This window comes from Schistocerca nitens, chromosome 6, assembly GCF_023898315.1.
Source record: "Schistocerca nitens isolate TAMUIC-IGC-003100 chromosome 6, iqSchNite1.1, whole genome shotgun sequence".
NCBI lineage: Eukaryota > Metazoa > Arthropoda > Insecta > Orthoptera > Acrididae > Schistocerca > Schistocerca nitens.
In genome coordinates, this window is record NC_064619.1 from 127124040 (window position 1) to 127145868 (window position 21829).

Genomic DNA, 21829 nt, shown 5'->3' on the forward strand with positions numbered 1-21829 from the left:
CGCACGACCACGAGATGCGGGCTTTGGACAGAAATCTCCCCGGTACTCTCCAATCACTGATTCTGCCACTGGCTGAATTCTATGTATGAGTTAATTGGACAGGATCTTTAGTAGACATTAAGCAGGGGGATTCCTCAATAGTCGGCACATTTCAGTTTGTCACCCTTCTTATGTATTGGACAAATCAGAGCTGTTTTCCATTCTTCTGGTAGTTCTTCTATGGTCCATATTGCCCATATCAGTCAGTGTACTCTTTCTGCAAGTTTCTATCCCACTGCCAGGATCATTTCAGCCATGGTAACAGCAATAAATTAAAAACTTACATCAATTCATTCTTAGTATACAATAAAAACAGAAAGTATCTGATCTGCTGCCTGTGAATACATAATATGCCTTTTTCTGCTTGTAGCCCTTGAAAATGGAAAAATTAACACGAAAAATACAAGTTCTTCAACCTCAGTTTTCACCCCTAATTGACTACTCATAATGCGCAAATGGTGGTATGACCCCCGATTACATCATTTTTCAGCAGTTTCAAAAAATTAGAATCAATAGGAGAATATTGGTGATTTTTTGGTAGTATCTTAAAACTGAGAGTCAAAATTTTTCAATCTTTGTTCGAGATTTATACATTTATTATAGGAAACAATGGGAATAAAAAACTGGAAATTGGTTATTTCACAAACCAATTATTTTGAGCAGTTTTAACAGTTAGGTTAAACTGGCGTGGAAAAAATTAATAATTCTGGAAACCAGTTGTTTCAGTGTAACTGCCATCCCTGTTATGCACAGAGCACCTGCAACATTGTACCAGTAAGCGTACCACACAAAAGACATGAAAACAGTGTCAGTATTGTGCCATGTGTAAGGAAGAGAGAAGACAACACATTTAAAGATGAAAGGTTCAATCTACAATTAGGATGTACCTGATGTTGGTGATGAGGTATGTTGCTGAAACATTGCACCAATGAGTCATTATCACCTGGCTTCACACCTCAGAAATCTTCATAAAGATGCATGCCTGGTAAAATTTCTATGTAAACTTTAAACAATCTTAAGTATTCTCTGTTATCGATAGATGAAGTTGCAAACAGGCGCAATGAAAAGACACTAACACAGTAGCGTTTGGCCAAAGCCTTTGTCAGAAAAGGAAATGCACACACTTTCATTCAGACAAGCAAGTTCACGTCATGTACAGGTCATGTGTGCAGAGGCTGCAACTTACTGCGTCATCTTTATGGTAAGTAGCGGTCTATTTTTTCCTTATATTGTTGGCATTCTGACTTGGAGTTTCCACATCAGATCCTGTGTGTTAAGATGATTCAGTCAATGAGATCATTATTTTATTGTTTATTCCTGCATGATAGTGTAGTGATATTTGAGTAGTGTGGCCATTAAAGTGTTGGTCAAGGTTACAGTCATTAAAAACAGTTTATATATATATATATATATATATATATATATATATATATATATATATATATATATATATATATATATATATAAAAGTGACTTTCCTGAGAGCAGAAAATATGTTCATGAACAAAAGGGAAAACATAAATTATGCAGACTTTTGAAACTTGATGGTTCTTAATCTTTTTAAAGGGTGATAATTTGTAGAAAAAAGAGCTATTCAACAATTAATCCAAAAATTAGATAGAAAATTTACCCTCAACAGTGTGCAAAGGGGACACAACAGGACAGAACAGGAGAAAAATTAACTGAGAAATGACAGCAAACAAGGGCTGGAGACCTCAGATGTGAGAACTGTCAGGAAAGACAAGGAAGAACATAGTGGAACTAGAAGCTCACAAGATGAAGGAACATCTGATTACAAATGCAACTATTCTAGTTACGTCATGTTAAAGGTTACATCATGTTAAAGTGTATGCATACTGCTACACGAGAAGTAGAACCTTTTTATATTGTAGGTTTATTTGCAAGAATTAATTTGGCAAAATAAATATTCCACACATCTCCACATTTAAACAAAATATTTATAGTTGTGCTTCTTACCATGTTATTAAGCCTATTTTAAAAAATCAAATGAATAATGATGGACATATTTACAGGTTGTTTTTGTGTTTACACGTGGTGTGGATGAAGAAACTGTAAAGTGCCTTACTGACCTTGGTGTTACAGTTAGGAGTATAGGAAATGAATATGACTGGTCTGAAAAAAATAAAGATGAATCTAAAGGAACTCTAGAAAATCAGAATCAGCATAACACAACAGTTTTCAGCTGCAGTTCATTAAAGGAAAACAAAAATGGTTTGCTAGCACATGTCAGGTATATTAAACAAAAATGAAATGAATTAATTACGCATAGCAGTTGTTGCTAATAGGCTGTCATTTCCTACACATACAATTTCTGTTGAGTTGCATTATTGTATTACACCATAAAAATTAGGGACATGCAAGTTGTTTCTGTTTCATGGACTCAAAAACTGTTTTTATTTCAGTGATATTCAGTGCCTGAATCTTGATGTAACAACTGTACTTGCTTATGTGTCTGATTTAACCAATGGAGGATGTTACTTTGATTTTGATGATCCTTGTATTAATTATCAAGCTGAGCAGGAAAGGAAAGAACCATTGAAACCTCTTCTGGATAAACTGTTTGTTGGTGAGTGCTATATTATTGTATACTAATGTGTAGTAGTTGAATGTATGGATGCATGTATTTTTAATGTAACTGCTATGATATGACATTCTACGTCATGCTTTATGCTGTGTATTTACTTCTTGAGTTTTTATTTTACTCTCATTGTAGGCATACACTTCTGATCACCACCACAACATATATTAACCTTTTAGTATTACGTTAAGGAATAATGAAAATATTTAGTGTATGGGGATCGAGATTTTACATACAGTAATATCGAACCCAACATTAAGCATTCGCTCATTTATAATGAATTAACTTTACTTTGATCATGTCGGTATAAACACATCCGCTCGAATACAGAGTTCGGAACACACTGAGATCAACAGTTTTCAAAGAAGTTCGTTCTCAAAGATGAGACGGTCGACTATTGCAGTCGATAACCGCCACTGAGCCCCCACCAGTAGTGCAGATGATGAGAGGAGTGTGTGTGCACCCGGCCGGCCGATGGAGCAGGTGCACGTGACCGATCGTGTCATGGCAGGCACTAGTGCGAGGCGCGATCGGACTGTTCCTCGATGTCTTGGTAGGCACAACCAGTGGAGGGAAGGAGGCATGGAAGGTGTCCACAGGTTGACTGTGCCATGCTGCCGATGGCACGGTGGAAGCAGAAGGCGGCGGCGTGTCAGTGGGGAGAACATTGTCGTGCCGAGGCCGTGCGGCGCAGTGGGGTTTGATCCGATCAAAGGCGCGGAGTGCGTCGAAGATGCGATGCAATGTATTGCCAAAGTATTTGCCGGCGAGCACCGTGGTAAGTGCAACGTGTCCGGTAACAGTTTAATATTGGCCGTATGACATAAAGGAGCAAGCATGCCGTGGCTTAACAGGTTGCATAATAGATGCCAGATGAGCAACACTCGCAGTAATGATAGAGTTATAGAGGTGCTCGATGTTGCAGCAGGAGAGAAAACAGCAAGCTGCACATGACTGACCTTGACGGTGGATGACTTTGGTGTAGACGGAAGCGTCACCTCAGAGTCCGTGGACGGTGATTGTGTTACAGCGGTAGATGGCAGGATGTTCCAAGCGGAGTTGACAGTGTCGGTGTTTTGATGTGCGAAACAGCCGTGATCAAAGGTTGGGGGGAGTGGCTGTGAGCCCCGTGCACGAGGCGCGGCGACGGCGAGAGGTGGTAGAAGGCGGACGTGGTCGACGAAACCGTGGTCTGAGCAGGAAGGTGATGAGACGTAATGTGAACGCGAAGAAGTCGAATCGGCGAATGAACTACTGGTCCGTGGCGGAGAGGCGGACACAGTTCGATGGAACTGGAGCTGCGTGTGTGCTGTCGCTGTCAGCACTGCGGTCGAGTCATAAGGCTGCAAGCTGCTCCCGTGAAACTGCTGCACGGTTGTGTGTCAGAGCGGAAAGATGCTCACTCGTCGAAGCAAAAATTGCAGATGTGTTGGCCGTACATTGCGGAGGTAGTGAAGAGGGTGGCAAAACAAGCGGCACTGAAATGCGGCTGGTTGGTTATGCCGTGGTACAGAAACGAAGTGTCTGGAACTACCAAGGACAGGTGGCAGCGGCGTAAATAAGTTGCTTGTATCACATCAGTAATGTAGAATTTCCACTTGAGGCGGCGTGATGATGACAGTTGTGACATCTGGGACATAGATCCACGTAGCGTGATTGTCAGGGTATTAGTTGTAGCTGATGGTAACGGCAAAGGATCGTCAGCAGTCGGAAGTGGAACAAGGACAGGAGCATCTCGTTGCATGTTGTGCTCGGTCGGTGTCGGCTGCAGCATGTGTAACTGATCTTGTACCAAGAAGTTGTATGTCGCAATTTGCTCACGTAGCTGTCGCAGTTGTTCAGGCGAAAATGCATCTCGTTGCATGTCGTGCTCGGTCGGTGTCGGCTGCAGCATGTGTAACTGATCTTGTACCAACAAGTTGTATGTCGCAGTTTGCTCACGTAGCTGTTGCAGTTGTTCAGGCGAAAATGTATGTCACGAAGCAGTCTGCTGTGTATCACTGAGTAAGATGCAGTCGAAATCAGAATCTGTCTCTATCAAAGGGTAACCTGGCGTACAAGACAAGGTCAGTGGCAGAGTAGTGACGTAATAGTTCGAGTAGAAGAGATCGTGTGTGCGATCGTGAATGTGAAACTCAGTACTTGGCAGCGGCGGAGTGAGAACACGTTCACTGCTGTATGAAGCATTGATACGACTGAAATCGTCTTCTGGGGTGGGTGAACAAGTTGTGGGCGCGATCGAGTAATGAATGGCCGGGCAGTAAGCGTGCGTAGTGTCAGCGAGTTGTTGAGAAGATGTAGGTGCGGAAGCTGTGGCGGAATAGTATGTCGCGCAGCTGCGGAATCGTATGTCGCGCAGCTGTTTGTTTTGACTGTGTCGAGGTCAGTGAGCCAGCAGGCGGCGGCCGTAGCGGTCGAGCAGAGTCGGTGCAGCTCGAGCGCTGCGTAGAGGGAGGTGTGGCACGTACAATGTTGAACTGAGAAACTGCCGGCATTGTCGTCGGTGTAATTGGTGCATTGTCGTTGATTGGTAGGATGCCCTTGATGAAATTGTTCCTGTGATGTTGGTGACAGGTGCTGAATTAAAGCGGCTTTCGCTCTGGTGTACTTGTCACTCAAATTGTCACAGGTAATGTCCATAATTATATAATGATAGTCCTTTAGGTGCCTGAAGAGTACGAGGTATTTTTCACTTTCATCGGTGATGCCATAAAAGGAGAATATATACTCCGTGGCCATGAACCACATTGGAAGTTGGTCCGAGAGTAATGTTGGTAGTTGAATACTACAAATGAGGGACAAGCGCGGAGAAGCGGCAGAAAAGTTGGCACGAACATTCGAACTCTGGTAGACAGGCTGTGCGGAAACTGGGTCGAACGAATTTGCATGCGACGCGAAAGATGCGGTAGCTGTGATGGGCGTTTGTGAATTCGACCAGGCATGCGATTTAGCCGTAGTTCGGAGTTCGCGCAGACTGGGATTTGCAACATATTCCCCGTTTGTTGCAGTCCATTGTTTGGCATGATTGTCCGATGTCGAAGCACTGCACAGAGTTAATTCATTACACAAAAGCAAGTAAAAATTGTCCAAATTAATTGGCGAAGGAGCACTGCACTGTCCGGACGTGAAATTACCGACGTGTTGAGCGGGTTTCGACGGACGACGTGTGTGTCTCGGTCGCATTGTCGATGTGTGAGAAGGTGACGAAAGTTACCAAAAAGCACGATTCACACAAGAGTTGGGAATTTACACACTATTTACACTTCCTGTACACTGCATCCAGATGCGGCGCGATGCGAAATCGATGGACGTAGAAATCCGACAAAGGGTTGCTACATTGTTTGTCCATGGCGATGTTCCAGTACACATTTCTGGCACCATAAGCAGCGTTCGTGAGCGTCGGGGTCACCAATATGGGGATTGAGATGTTACGTACGGTAATATCGAACCCAGCATTAAGTATTCGCTCGTTTATAATGAATTAACTTTATTTTGATCATGTCGGTACAAACACATCCACTCGAATACAGAGTTCATAACACACTGAGATCAACAGTTTTCAAAGAAGTTCATTCTCGAAGATGAGGCGGTCGACTCTTGCAGTCGATAACCACCACAAGTGTGTCATTTGGACAATGTTATTTTTGTAGCTTTCAGTCTGAAGACTGGTTTGATGCAGTTATTCACACTAGCAAGCCTTTTAACCACCGCATAACTTCTGCAGCCTACATTTACTCGAATCTGTTTACTGTAGTTAAGCCTTGGTCCACTTCTCTAGTTTTTACTCCCCACACTTCCCTCCATTACAAAAGTTACTATTCCTTGGTGCCTAAGGATGTATTCTATCAACTTATTCCTTATTTTAGTGCAGTTGGACCATAATTCATAAATGTCTTCTCCTCCTATTTGATTCATTACCTCTTCATTAGTTATCAAATATACACACACAATTTTTGGCGTTCTTCTGTAACAGCCCATTTTGAAAGTTTCTGTTTCCTGCTTGTATGTATCTTTTATTGTCCTTGTTTTTCTGTAATACAATTCTTCACCCCAGACATATACTTTAAGACATTTGGAAGATAATGTGTCAATATTCTATTTCTTACAGATTTGGAGCTTTACTGATTTAACCATTTTGTGTTATAGAGAAGAATTAGATTCCATTTTTATGACATGTGTGCATTGCACAATTTTGTCTGCAAAATTTTGATTTGTCAATCTTTTTTTTTTTTTTTCTTGCATTTTCCTCATTATTGATCATTTATTGTCATTTGTGGTTCCAGGGAAACAGTTGATATGCTGTCAAAGTGCATATGAAAGCTTCTCATCCATCATTGATACAGTTGGTGGTGAAAGTGAGAAGAAATCTGCATCACAGTTCATGGAGAAGGTTTTGGTTGTTAATGATATACTTTCACAAGAATTTGAAAATATTAAATTAGGTGGAAAAATTAAGAAACGATCACTTATAGTTTTTGCAACAGGGCATGCTATGAGATCAGTAACAGTAACAGCAAATGAAGGATTTTGTAGAGCATCACTCAATAAGGTGATTAATTATATAACTAATCTTAGTGCCTATGAACAAGTAATGTATCATATTGCTGTGAGCTTTGCTGCACAAAATGAGACATAGTGGTTAGCATCACTGGTTGCAGTGCTGCCTGTTGCCATGTCAAAGCCAAAATTATTGGAATGTTCCTGAAATATCTTATGTTTGTAGTGTTTGTATATTGTGGAATACTCAGTGTTTATATAAAAACCAGCATTCTGGAATATTTTATGCTTGTGTAAATAGCTGTGTTAATCTGTCCAAAAAGTCAGTTCTGTTCTGGTTGCTCGCTGGTGTCAGTAATAAATGTTCTTTCAGTACTAAGTGTTCTACATCACTGATGGCTCCACCTTTGATGTTTTCATTACATATGGGAAAGAAGGTCTTTACAAAAAAATTTCAATGATGAAGTCTTTGTGGGTAATAGCCAGGCCAAAGCTTCATTTTGTAGGAATGTTTCAACAAGTTTCCAACTCATCCTCTTCAGGCAAAGTGTCGGATTCATGATCAGTTTGCATCTTTGTAGACCCTAGACCATAGGCTCCTCTGCCTCATCTGTAATACCTGAGCCAATCACATGCTTGCTAGCACTACATCCCATGCAGAGCTCAGCTGTAAACCACCATCCTAGTTGACAAGGTCATTATGGACCGGTATCTCCACTGCTTCTTTGATAATCAAGTCCCAGAACCTGGTCAATCGGCACAATACATCTGTCTGTTCAAATATATGACCTTCCTTGAGGCTGTGCTGTGCCACTACAGATTAATCAGTTTGGGCGAGGTGAATGCTTCCACATGTTCTGAGTGGCACTGTGAAATACACCGTTGTGTCTGGCCAATATAATGGTTGCCATATTTACAACTCATGCTGTAGACTCCAAGTGCCCATGGTCCTAGTTGTCTATCATTGAGTCAAGCTATTTCATATTTTTATTCTAGCCAAAGATTAGAAAATGGTTTTAATGCTGTTCTTCTCCAATATCTTGGAAATCTTGGCTGTGGGCAGCCCAGCATACAGAAGGAACACCAGATGCTCAATGTCTTCTTCTGGATCATCTTATTCTTCTTGCTCAGCTGGAGGGCGTATCATGTCTGTGTCTCCAAGTAGCCATTCTTGTGAAAGGTTTCACTCAGATGGTGCAACTTGATGGGTAGACTCTCCTTGTCGCATATCTTTCATTCTCTGTGCACCAGGATGGTGAGCACAGATTTGCAATGTGCTGGATGGTGGCAGCTACTGGCATTTAGGTACAGGTCCATGTGTGTCGTATTTCTATGAACAGAATGTCCCAGCATGCCATCAGCTTTCTTCCTTATTAGGATATTTCTTCAACGTTAATTGTGAACTCCATACTGCCATGTATGCTGTTGAGATATCAAGAAATGCCTGCAGGTTTTCTTCACCATGTGGCCGCATCACGAATGTGTCATCCACATGTCAGTAGAATGCCTTTGGTTTCAGACACATGGTTTTGGGAGCTATTTTCTCGAAGTGTTCCACATACAGGTTTGCAATGCCTGGCACAAGGGTGAGACCATAGTCACTGTGTCTAACTGCTGGTAGAGCTTTCTACCATGTTGGAAGTAGGTGGTGGTGGATGTGTGGTGGAACTCCACAGTGTCTTTGTCAAAGTGGCTCCCTAGTAATGTCAAGGAATCCTCTAGTGGTACCCATGTGAAGAGAGACGTGATGTGGAAACTTACCAGGAGGTCACTCTTGTCCAGACGTATCCCCTGAAGCACCTTCACACCCTCAGTTGAGTGTGTGCAGTGACACAGGAGAGGTTTTAGTAACTGTGCCAGGTGTTTACCTACCCCATATGTTGGTGAAATTGGACGTACTCTACTCCCATACCACTTGTGACTGGCATCCAGTCTCCTGCGCTGTATGTGGGGGTAGGTAGATAGTAAGACCTTTGCATCCAATGAACTCTGCAAGTTCAAAGCTACCTTGAAACAACACAAGAAGTTCCATTGACTTCCAGGGGCACACATGCAGAATATTGACACCAAGGATTTGAGGACCATCATCAGTTTGCTGGAAAAGAACTGGAAAAGGTGACGATGTCCTTGCTATCAAAAGGATTAAATTTTTCACAGGTTTCAAGCACTTTATCTAAACAGGAGATTCTCAGCAATGTCAAGCAAGCCATTCAGGCTCTTCCCTCTGAGATCATTGAAGAAGTGATAGGGGAGACCTAAGGGCCCTTGACAAAACAAAAATTCCAAAAACTAACATCTCCTTGGCATAACTCAGGGCAATACACAACCTCTGAGAAGATGAAGAGGAGCTGACAAAGGAAATGCGACAGTGCTGCTATGTTCAGTTGACTATGGGCAGGAGATGAAGATGCTATTACAAGACCTTGCTTACAAGTCAGTAGGAAAGGATCCTACACCAGCTGTGACTAGGAAGACCATCTTACCCCTGAACAACTCTGGAGTGGACAAGGATATGGTCAAAAGGCTGTACCCCAAGCAGCACTACCACCACAGCTGTAAGGCCTACCAAAGATGCACAAGAAGGGAGTTCCATTGTGTCCATAAGTGGACACACTGCATTTACCAGTGTATGGAATAGCTAAACACCTGTCACAATTACTAAAGCCTCTTGCACACACCCTATCAAAAAATTCAATTTAGTTTGTGAAGATGCTTCAGGGGTACATCTGGACAATGGTGACTTCCTGGTCAGTTTCAACATCATGTCTCTCTTCACACAGGTACAGCTAGAGGATTCCCTGATGTTACGAGGGGGCCATGTTGAGGAAGAAACTGTGGAACTGAAACTTCCTGGCAGATGAAAACTGTGTGCCAGTCTGTGGCTTGAACTCGGCACCTTTGCCTTTCATGGGCAAGGGCACTGTCCTTTCTTTCAGATGTGCTAGTCCAACTTTTCCAGGAGAGCATCTGTGAAGTTCGGAAGGTAGGAGATGAGGTGCTGCCAGAAGTACAGCTGTGACAACACGTCGTGAGTCATGCTTGGGTTGCTCACATGGTGGAGCACTTGCTCATGAAAGGCTAAGGTCCCAAATTTGAGTCTCGATTCAGTACACAGTTTTGATCTGCTAGGAAGTTTCATATCAGTGCACACTCCTCTGCAGAACGATATTTCATTCTGGAAAGTGTGGAACTGTTCCGCGCTGTGAGCTCACTAACACTTACAATGTGGTGGAAAGTTCTACCAGCAGTGAGACAGAGTCCCTATGGGATCCCCTGTTCCACCAGGCATTGCAAACCTCTACATGAACACTTTGAGGAAATGGCTGCCAAAGCCATGTGCCTGAAACCAAAGGCATTCTGTTGATACAAGGACAAAACATTCATGGTGTGATTGCATGGCAGAGAAACCCTGCACAAGTTTCTTGACAACCTCAACAGCATACACAACAATATAAATTTCATGAGGGAGACAGAAGAAAACAGATGCCTGCCTTTGCCTGACATTCTGATAAGCAAGAAAACTTATGGTGTGCTAGGACATTCTGTGACTAGAAAAAAGACACACACGGACCTGTATCCAAATGCCAGCAGCCGCCACCATCCAGCAGAAAACAAATTTGTGCTCACCACTATGATGGATAGAGCATGAGAGACTTGTGACATGGAGAATCTACCCACTGAGTTGTGGCATCTAAGGGAAGCGTTTGGCAAGTTACAGCATCTAAGGGAAACCTTCGGCAAGAATGACTACTCGGAGACACAGATGAGATGCGCTTTCCATCTGAGCAAGAAGAATAGGAAAGAATACAATATGGATGAAGACATAAGGCATCTGGTGTTTCTTCCATATGCTAGGTTTTCCATGGCCAATATTGCCAGGATACTAGAGAACAACATTAAAATCATTTTCTGCTCTTTGGCTAAAATAAAAAATATACTTGGCTCAGTGAAAGACAAGCTAAGACCATGGACACCTCGAGTCTACAGCATCACTTGCGAATATGGCAAGCAGTATATCTGCTAAACACAATGGCATGTTTCACAGCACAGCTTAGAACACGTGAGACACATTCACTTCAGCCAAACGGACAAATCTGGAGTGGCAAAGTACAGCCTCAATGAAGGTGATATGGACACAAGCGTAAGCCAATTGAATGGGTTTTGGTACCTGATCATCAAAGAGGTAATGGAGGTACGGGTGAATGATAATCTTGTCAACTGGGATAGCAGTTTTCAACTGAGCTCTTCATGGGATGTAGTGGTAGAAAGAACATGTCAAGAGCAGTCTGATATAAAAGTGGTAAAGGCAGCGTCAGGACATGACAGTTTCATCATCATCATCATCATCATAATCATTGTCGTCGTCATCATTGTACTCATTACATGTGCAAGTGTCATCTGACAATGGTGCTAAATCACAAAATTACATACTGTCAGACCTAAGACAACAACCACTGCCTTCAATTATTAGGAGCTGTTACAGGATGTGATCCAGTGAAATGCATGATCATGATCTGCATAGAATGTTTGAAGACCATCGAAGATTTTTCTTTTTAGGTAGTTCTCCACAAAATAGTTGCTTGTCTGCACAGCTCTAGTCCTATAGATGCTTCTCTTGGAGACCATATTTGTGCTTGATGTACATTTACCATTCATAGACAGTGCAGCAGAGGCCCACATGGGTTCACAATTTCCTCAGTCCCTAATTGTGAGAGGGCCAATACTGAGCTTTTGTCTCAGTCCTCCTTGTGCTGAAAACCATCTTGTAACAATCATTTACTAGTCCTACTGGCTTCAGCTACTTTGGTTGTGGGACTTGAAGTTCTACCCAAGAATGGATATATTTGTTGTGCATGCCCTGAAACTCATTCAACATCAGAATTTTACTGCACCAGAAGCCATTTGATTTCCACATCTGTAGCTGAATGGTCAGCATGGTTGAGTGCCATATGGAAGACCCATGTTTGATTCCTGGTACTGGTGTGGATTTTTCTTCGGTGAGAGGAGTGGAACAGGGTGCACGCAATCTAGTGAGGCCAATTGAAGAGCTACTTGTCCAAGCAATAGTGGCTCCAGATCACAAAAACTGATAACGGCCGGGAGAGCAGTGTCCTGACCGCACACCCCTCTATACTGAATCCAATGACGCCATTGGTAGAGGATGACGTGACAGTCGGTTGGTATCAATGGGCCTGTCAGGGCTGTGAATGTTTGTTTCCAAAGCCACCTGATGTGACACTGAATAATCCCAGTGATTGCACTCCTTGTAGCATTTTGTTGCACTTCACTTTGGCTGTTATGAACACTTCACAGCTGTACTAGTGCATAGTATTCTGTAGCAAAGAGAACAAGATATTATTCCAAGCTTTATGATGAGCTTAACTTGCAACAGCAATGTTATATAAGCAAGAATGAAAAGTTAAATTAGATTATATATGCTATTTTCTTAATGATTTTTTCATGATTTACTGTATCAAAGAACCACCATAATTTCAGTCACTATTTATCACAGGCTGTTTTGATCCATTAGAAATGGTTTGTGAAAGACTGTGACCATATAACAATGGGTTTATTTATGAATAACTTTTCTGTTACTAGTAATGATTTTCTTTTATTTGTATTTTGCGTGATGTGTCTAAGGAAATGATTCCCACTTTCAAGTGCGTTTTCGGCCTGCTAGGCCATATATCCATCATGTCTTCAATGTGTGAGGTACTGCATTTTTCTGTTGTATTAAAGTATTCTTGTAGTTCACTTGCACAGAAGCTCACACACATTAAACAACACACACAATTTTCTTTGCACAGTACACACTGAAAATAACAAACGTTTCAGTGTGTACTGTGGACAGAAAACTGTGTGTGATATTTAAAATGTGTGAGCTTCTGCACAAGTGGACCACAATAAAACTTAAACACAGTACAACTGTGCAGCACACCACACACTGAAAAATCATGAATAAATGGCAAAACACATGGAAAATATACCTGAAAATGGGAATCATTTACCAAAATGTGTCAACAAAAATATAAATAAAGGAAAATCTTGACTGGTAGCAGAAAACTTATTTTTAGGGAAATACATATAAATAAATGTTAAATAATGACTGGTTGTCGTTAGTTATTTATCTGACTTTGATGTACTTTGGAATCTAATTGCCCCAACTGGCACAAAACTTGGCCTCATCTGATGAGCTGCCAAATAATTTGATAGATGAAAACAGCACATTTCTGTTCTAACAATGTTGGGACTGAGTTTTGAGTGTGGTTAAATGTTCTTAGAATTTGGTTAGACTATTCATTAATTCACTTACACACTTCCTGAAATTTCTGCTATGATATGATACTGCAGGACTGTATGCATATTGAAAATTGTTACTTGACATCTCAAGAATAGGCCGCACAAATAGATTGAGCAACAACAGTTTTCAGATCCTCTTTATATATACATGGTTAGCAGCAGTGCCCAGTCCCAGAAACTTCTGTTAGGTCAAAACACAGCTTGTGCTAATGACGTCAAACTATTTATGATGTCCTGGATCCATAAAAAAATTGTGTGTTCCAGCTGTTTACAGTCTGGTACTCTGTTGGGATCTTGGGTGATGATGTTATGATGCTACAGTCTGCCTTTGTAATTACAGCTGACTTGATGCTTTTGAGAATTTTAACAGAAGTTTTCCTGTACACAAGTTTACATTAAAAAAGCTAAAATTAGTTTCTGTGTTGCTGTGTTGTTATGTACTAGGAACTCAGGCAAGTTTTTATGAAACCTGCAGATTTTTTTTAATATTTTTGCTGGGTTCTGTGTTTAGGACAATGGTACTGAGTAGGTCTAAGAACTTTACATTACTTTTCTTGGCTTGAAATAATGCCTGCTTTATTAGATGTGTAGAGATCTTATTTGCAAGATCTTTAGAGGCTCTCAATTAGTTGTGAGCTGTAGCATCACAAGAAGTAAGAAGTCTAAATGTCCAAGCCTTCCTACTTGAATGTGTATAAAGACATTTCCAGTTAAGTAGAAAAGCAAGTGAAGACCCACCCTAATCTAATGGTACCATTTGGGGGATGTTGCAAATACTGAGTGAGATTACTAGATTCACACTACAAAAGAGACTAAAAGGAAACTAATGAAGAAAATGTGATCTCTCAAAATTTCTTGGAGCAGTACATTAATGGTTTGCTTCCAGGTGTTCTACCGAGTTGTTTTCATTTTACGCACAATATCTTGATGACTGACCCAGCCATCTTCTTCAGGTGCTACAAGTTTTGCTGTTCTAGATACTTGTTGTCTGGACCCCAACCAGACTGTTAAATATTGTTTTGTTTCGTACTGCTATTTATAGATGAGTTCAATTCCTGACATCCACTATGCCCTTTGATGCTCTTTTATTTTTCAGAGTTTGCACTGATATTCTATGAAATAAATTCTGTCATTGTTTTTCAGCTGTTGTGGATGTGATGGCCGGTGAGATTTAAAAACATGGCAAAATCTCTCTTATCTTATTTTAGTGATCCCTATGCAAGATATACTCTGGTGGGTGCATAATGTTCACAAAGTCATCTACAAATACAGGTTCTCTAAATGTACCCAATGTGGTTTTGCAAAAAATAACCATCTATCTTACGAAAATATCCATTTAGGTACACCAATGATTTCTGTTACAATTTTGTATGAACTGTAACAACCTGCTGCAGTCCTACCAGCATGTCTCTAAATTCATTTGACTTCTCTTGTCGTACTTCCTTGATAGGGAATTCAAACACTGGATCAGTTCTCTAGATTTGGTAGCAGTAGCATCTTTTATTCAATTTAATTTACAATGCATTGCATTTTCCCAGAACCTTTGTAACAAATCTAAGTCTGCCATTCATCTACCCTTATTCTAATTTTATAGGACTGTTCCATTTCATATCACTTCTTAGTATTACCCTTAAAAACTTGCACAATGCAATATGTGCACGAAGTCCATCACTAATCTTGTAATCAGATATTAGCAAGTTCTCTCTTTTCATTATAAGTACTATTTTACATTTATCCATATTTAAAGTGGGATGCCATTTATTACACCAAGTGGAAATTTTGTCCAACTCTTTCTGCACCTCCTTACCATTCCTCAATGATAGTGCTTTCATGTTCACAATGACATAGTTACTGAACCATTTTATAGCCCAATATATGGGTCTCAGGTCTGCCCGCAGATCATATATTGTAACTTCCATAATATGTCTTGGCATCATCAAGTGGCATCATGTGGTGGCTGCTGATTACTGCTAGTAAGTAGCAACTGCCAATGTCCACATTGCCATGGTCTTCTTATGGAGGTCTCCTTCGACAGCTACACGTTATAAGCTTTCCCCCATAATTCTAACTAAACTGACTGGGTTCCTAAGGATTTGCTATCAGACTTTTAAGGCAGAGACTTACATCAGACCATGACCGATAATGGAAAGTAAACTGCAGAGATCTGTGTGTGTTGTGTCTGTAATTATCTACCATAATATTAATCACAACTGATGGTTGGTTTCTTAGAGATGATGTTCTTTCACATAGAAACATGCCTAACTTCACTCTAAAAAGCCACAGACTGCTTTAAGTTATTATTTCAGTTAGCTACATCCCTCAATGTCCTATTAAATACTTTCCACTTTAATGTTGCATGTTCCTGTTTCGCACCTCTTTCAATAGATGTACGCCCGACCGACTCCACCTCACTATTGCCGAAATGTGCACACTACTGACTTGCATTGTCGGCATGAAAGAACAACGTTCTGTTCACCAGAAAAGGTGTAAAATGACAGAAAGTTCTAGAAGCTAAGGTTCACCAACTAGCGCTTGCTACTAAGTGGCTCGTTGGCACTGATATCTATCACAGTATCCTTGCATCCACATCCTTAAATGTTTTGCAAAATGCAAATTTTGATAAAAAAATAGAAACCCCATGAAAATTTCAAATGCTTCATCTAGATCAAAGAACAACACTAAACAACAAAACAATCTACCAATGCCTGTGGCTTTACTACATTTTTCAATAAGACAACACTCCAACTCAATCACTCCAACTCAATCACACCCATGGGTAACTGCACCTGTCTTGTTGCTGTCCATTATGCCACTCTTCGTTCTGTCTATTGTTGCCACACCACTGCTGTGCTGATCATTCACCTCTGTATTCATGATTTGGGTAGCTCCGGTCCTCGTTATTTTTGTTACAACTGTGATTTTCCCTTGCACTGTTCCTTTCTGTAGAATTTACTCTTCAAAAGTATCTATGTTATTACTGTTAGAGCAACTGTATTTACTAATGTTTATAGCTCCATCTTGACCTCAGCACTATCTGCCTCATTGTTCTCACTATCTTTGGTTGTTCCTTCTGTTATGGTTTTTACCTCTATATTTCTATTAAGAAGCTTCGACTTTTCTTCTCATTGTCTGTCACTTCATTTCACTTATTTTTGCATCTGTCATTCTATTCTCCATATCCTATCCCAGTTTGAGGTTCTACCATCAGCTCCTGCATGATTTCTTTCATCTCATTCTTCAAGTTGTTTATTTCTTTCAAGTCTGAGGTCAAATTACCCATTGGTTGCGTAGTGTTTTCCTCCATCTTTCTCGTTAGTGTCACTAAGAGTGTCTTCACATTTTTCACCTACAGTACCCTACGTATTGGTGTGGGTATCTGTTCTGTATTATTGTTTTCCACTCCTACTGTGTCGCGCATTACACAAGACTCAGTTTTCCAGGTTCCTGACTTTTTCACCATTCCTAAATTTGCAATCTCTTTTTCCTTGAGTACAATTATTTCTATTCCCAGTTTGTATAACTTCAAATTCCTTTCATTACCTGTCTCGATATTTTTCTTTATGACTTCTGCTACTGTAACATCATTACACTGTTTCTCACTTCCTGAGATAGTGCATTGGTTTTTCACAACACAAGTGCAAAATACACCTCAACTTTTGTTCAGCAATGCTTACAACAGCAATGCCATATGCAACATACTATGCCAGTAAAGCTTTTGGGGCACACACACATTTTTCTGTTTGAGGACACAGATCACTGCACCGACATCGACTATGTATTGTCATGTACCACTGTAATCCATCTTTTTTCTGAACGATGATGAAGTTTGCTGTTTCATTTACATGATGCTTCTCCCTCACATATCAGAAACCACTGCTGCATGTGGACATGGTATGTTCCCTACTGTTGCCTTTCATAGTTCAGTACACTTACTTTTCATAGTTATTGAACCCAAAGACTGCTTCATGGCAGAATACGCATGTGGAAGCTCTCCCTCAGCAATATTAAATGAAAATACTGTGGATCCCAAGGATTTTGGCTATAGGATTTTTTAAGGCAGAGACCTATAACAACCCAGAACAGATAATGGAAACTAAACTGCAGCCTATCTGTGTATGTCATGTATGTAAATATCTACCATAATATTAATTATAAATGATGGCTAGGTTCTTCTGGAATAAAAAATGACATTCTTTCATGCAGATTATTAAACTTTCAACAACAACAGAATCGTGCTGAACACCTTTTCACTCATTCATGTTGAGGAAACTGACGAATCCAAAAAATTATTCACTCAGAAAAGTCGCAAATTGCTTTATGTTCTTATTTAAGTTAACTATGTCCCTCCATACCCTATTACACACTTCCCATTTTAATTTCATATATTCCTTTTCCTGGTTCTTTCAATAGATACTCACAAGACCAACTCCACCTGGATACTGCCAATACGTGTTCACTACTGATTAGCATTGTAAAAACAACATGATAATGTCCTGTATAAATGGCAGCATCATTCATAAAGATTGAAATCCTTTATTTTACAGATCAGTTTCGGTCACTGTGTGACCATTTTCAGTGCAAACTATTTGAACCTTGTAGGCCCACTGTATGTTGGACTGGCAACTGCAAAAAAAGAATTATACAGGGGCTGAAAAAAAAATAAGGAAACACCACAAGAAATGAATGCTGAAATAAATACAGATGCTAACTAATCCTGCAGTTTGCAGTGTTGTATTTGACTAGGAAAGGCACCTGTACAATTCATATCAGTATCCTCACAGATCCCTGACCTAAGTAATTCTCAGGTGCATAACAATACCTTGTACAGAGCACACCTGAAAACAACTGAGTTGCGCATGCACCATTTTCAGAGGAGGCCTCCATAAGACATTACCAGCAGTAACCAATGACCTGACAGTGTCAAGCAGTTATCTCAAAGAAATTACATGAGAGTTACAAAATGTGATCTGCTGACAGACTGAGAGCCATATAATGAAAAAAATACACTGGGAAAGCGTGAAGAATCTTACAGAGCTGCTATCCTGTCTGATAAATCATTTACGTATACAAAAAACATTACATGTCATATTCTGGTGTCTTTGGGGCCACACCTGATATTGCTTTCAATTCTGCAGAATATTTGGTGTCCACTATTGTGTAGTATTTCTCAAGCCAATCACTATTTGTCAAGATAGTCCATATGATCACATCTTCATTAGTAGCTGACACTGTGGTACAGTACCAAACACCTTTCAAAAATTGCCGAAGATGGTATCTGGTTGTTGACCTGCATTTATTGTCTGCAAGATGTCATGTATGAATAAAACAAACTGCCTCTCACATGAATGGTTTTTCCTGAATCCAAGCATATTCTTTGAGAACAGCTTGTTTTCCTGCAGAGACATCAGAATGTGTGAACTAAAAATATGTTCTAGAATCCTGCAACCACCGGATATCAGAGATATTGGTCCGTAAATCTGTACATCTGATCTTTTACACTTTTTGTGTACAGAAGTGACATTCATTCATTTCTAGTTACAAGAGACTATTTGCTCTGGAAATTCTCACTGAATATGAGTTAAGAAATAAGCTAATTCCATGTACAATGTAACTGCCTTATTTGTTTTAGGTAGTCTTAGTTTCAATACCTGATGTACTAATATCAGTATCTCTCTTTTGTCTGTCTAAGCAGTGATCAAACATTGGTAGTCTCCTGTTGTGTGAATATACATGGTCTGGACAAAAATAATGAAACACCGCAAGACAAAAGTGACATGCATTTATTTCTAGATACAAGGGATTGTTTGCTCTGCAAGCTCTGAATAAATAAGAGTTAAGAAATGAGCTAATTCCATGTACAATCTAACTGCTTTATTTGTTTTAAGTAGTCAGCTGTTTTTCAATACCTGGTGTACTAATATCAATATCTCTTTTTTGTCAGTCTGTGTAATAGTCAAAACATTGGTAGTATGCTGTTGCTTGAATATACAGGGGCTGGAAAAAATAAGGAAACAACATAAGAAATGACTGCTGAAATAAATACAGATGCTAACCAATCCTGCAGTTTGCAGTGATGTATTTGACTACAAAAGGCACCTGTGCAATGCCCATAATATGCTGCAAGTGACAGTCATGGTCAGAACAATGTTCTGTATAGTTATAAGTGCATTCTGTTGGAGCTAAGTAATGCATACGTGATGAATTGTTGGTGCTCATATGGTGAGTGCTTCTGTAACAGAGATAGTCAAAGTGTTTGGCATTTCAAGAGGCACGGTGTCGAGGATTTATACTCCAAACAGGAAAAGCAGAAAAACATCATCCACTAATGCACAACTTAGATGAAAGTGTATGCTGTGTGGTCGTAATAGACAGACATTGAAGAGGAGTGTGATGAAAAATACGAGGATGACAGCTGCAAAAGTCACTGCAGAACTGAATGTTGTACTTGTGAACCCTGTCAGCACTAAAACAACAAGAAAGGTACTCCATAGTAGGGAATTTCAGGGCGAGCTGAATTTCCCAAATGCGCTCATTAATGATGCAAATGGGCATAACAGTAAAACCTGGTGCCAAAGCCATAAAACCTGGAGTATAAAGCAATGGAAGAATGCCATTTGATCAGATGAGGCTGAATTTTGAAACACAACGGGGCTTTGGTGATGATCTGGGCAGTCATGTTGTGGTATTCGATGTAGTCCATGGTTACTCTACAAGGCTGCATTATGCATTACTGCCACAGCGTATGTGACTATTTTAGCTGATCAGGTCCATCCCATGCTAGTGTTTGTCCCCCAATGGCGATGCTGTGTCCCCAGATGAGAAGGACCTTGTTCACACAGCTCACATCCTCCAGGACTGATTTTGTGAGCACTAGAATGAACTGCTGCATCTCCCCTACCACTACAGTCACCATATCTCAATATTATTGAGCCTTTGTGGTCTACTGTGGAGAGAAGGGTGTGTGATCATTATCCACCAGCAATCATCATGACATGAACTTGGCACTACTTTGTGCAGGATTGATATGAGTTTCCCTTGAAGGCCACAGGGGACCTGTATTCATCCATTCTGAGACAACCAGAAGATATTTTGAATGCCAACAGCTTCCTACGAAGTATTAGGCATGGTAATGTGTTACGTTTTTAATGTTTCTGAATTTTTTTCAAATCCCTGCATTTTTAAATGTGGACTTCTAAAATTTAAATAATGTACACTCCAGATTGGAATATCAACAATGTAAGGAAAAGATAGGTTGATACGTTAGACGGGAACAATTAAAAGACTCTTACACATTAGGTTTTAGCCACAACCCTCACCAGAAAAAGAAAGAAAACCACACACCAGCCTCTAACGCAAGCAAGTACATCTCACGTATGTCGGTGGTTATATGTGCATTAGGTGTGCTTGCTTGTGTGAGTGGGAGGTGTGTATTTCTCTTTCTTTAATGATGAGGGCTATGGCTGAAGTATCTTTTAACTTTTATGTCTAAGTATCTTTTAACTGTGCCTGTATGCAATGTAATGTGTAATCTTCACAGTAAGTAGCAATCTATCTTTTCCTTAGACTGTTGATTCTTAAAATTTCTTCTTTCTGTCTGCTGTCTTCAGTTTTAACACTAGATGAATTCGTGAGGGTGAACAAAGTTTATGACTCATTTCCTGATCTATCTTTCAACTGGATATGACTGTAAAACTTATTGCAGGCTTCATGCATGGCCTTTATTATAGACACATGAGTTGCTTGTTAACCTTTCTCCATCAATTTCATGCATCTAGGTTTCCTGCTGAGGTGTTGTTTCCATTTCTTGGACAATATTTAAACAGCCAACCCAGCTGTCATTTTAATATAATCACTGTATTTCATTACATGATTATATTCGAGGCAGTGCAGCTGATTTGCTTGGTTGTTTTAGTGGGTGGGTCACTGATGTGCCTCAGCTATCTCCTCAACTGTTCTGATGTACTGCTTTTCGTAAGGCATAGCACATTCATGGGGAATGCAATACCCATCTGACTTTTTGGGACCTAGATCCTCTTTAACATTACAAAACACTCTTCAATCTTCGCTGAAGGGAGTGAAATACACTAGATGCCATGTTTCTGTATGAGTCTAGTAATCTATCTGGATACTGATTTTCACAAGTATTTGGGTGTAATTTTGAGTAATTTTTCAGACGTAATTCTACTTTCTTACATAATTTTTCACATTTTTTGCACCACCATGGATCCTTGCTCCTTCCACCTGCGTCAATACAGAAAAGTTTCCTTATCCCTAGCCAGATCCCAGTCCCACATACTGTTACTGCTTTGTTGCTTGGCTCATGAAAACCCCCCTAATGGCCTTACCATCAAATTACCCATCTCTGGTTGCCGCCCCTCCTTCCACAATGACCTC

At 40.3% G+C, this 21829-nt stretch overlaps 1 protein-coding gene across 4 annotated transcripts in view; it reads left to right on the plus strand.

Moving 5' to 3' along the window:
- Nucleotides 1-21829, plus strand: part of LOC126262921 (UPF0415 protein C7orf25 homolog) — a 159661-nt gene that overhangs the window by 114584 nt on the left and 23248 nt on the right. For all 4 annotated transcript variants that reach the window (XM_049959838.1, XM_049959841.1, XM_049959840.1 and 1 more), the window contains 3 exons: nt 2073-2290; nt 2463-2626; nt 6922-7187. In XM_049959838.1, the coding sequence (XP_049815795.1) occupies nt 2073-2290; nt 2463-2626; nt 6922-7187 (648 nt within the window). The remainder of the gene's footprint in view (nt 1-2072; nt 2291-2462; nt 2627-6921; nt 7188-21829) is intronic.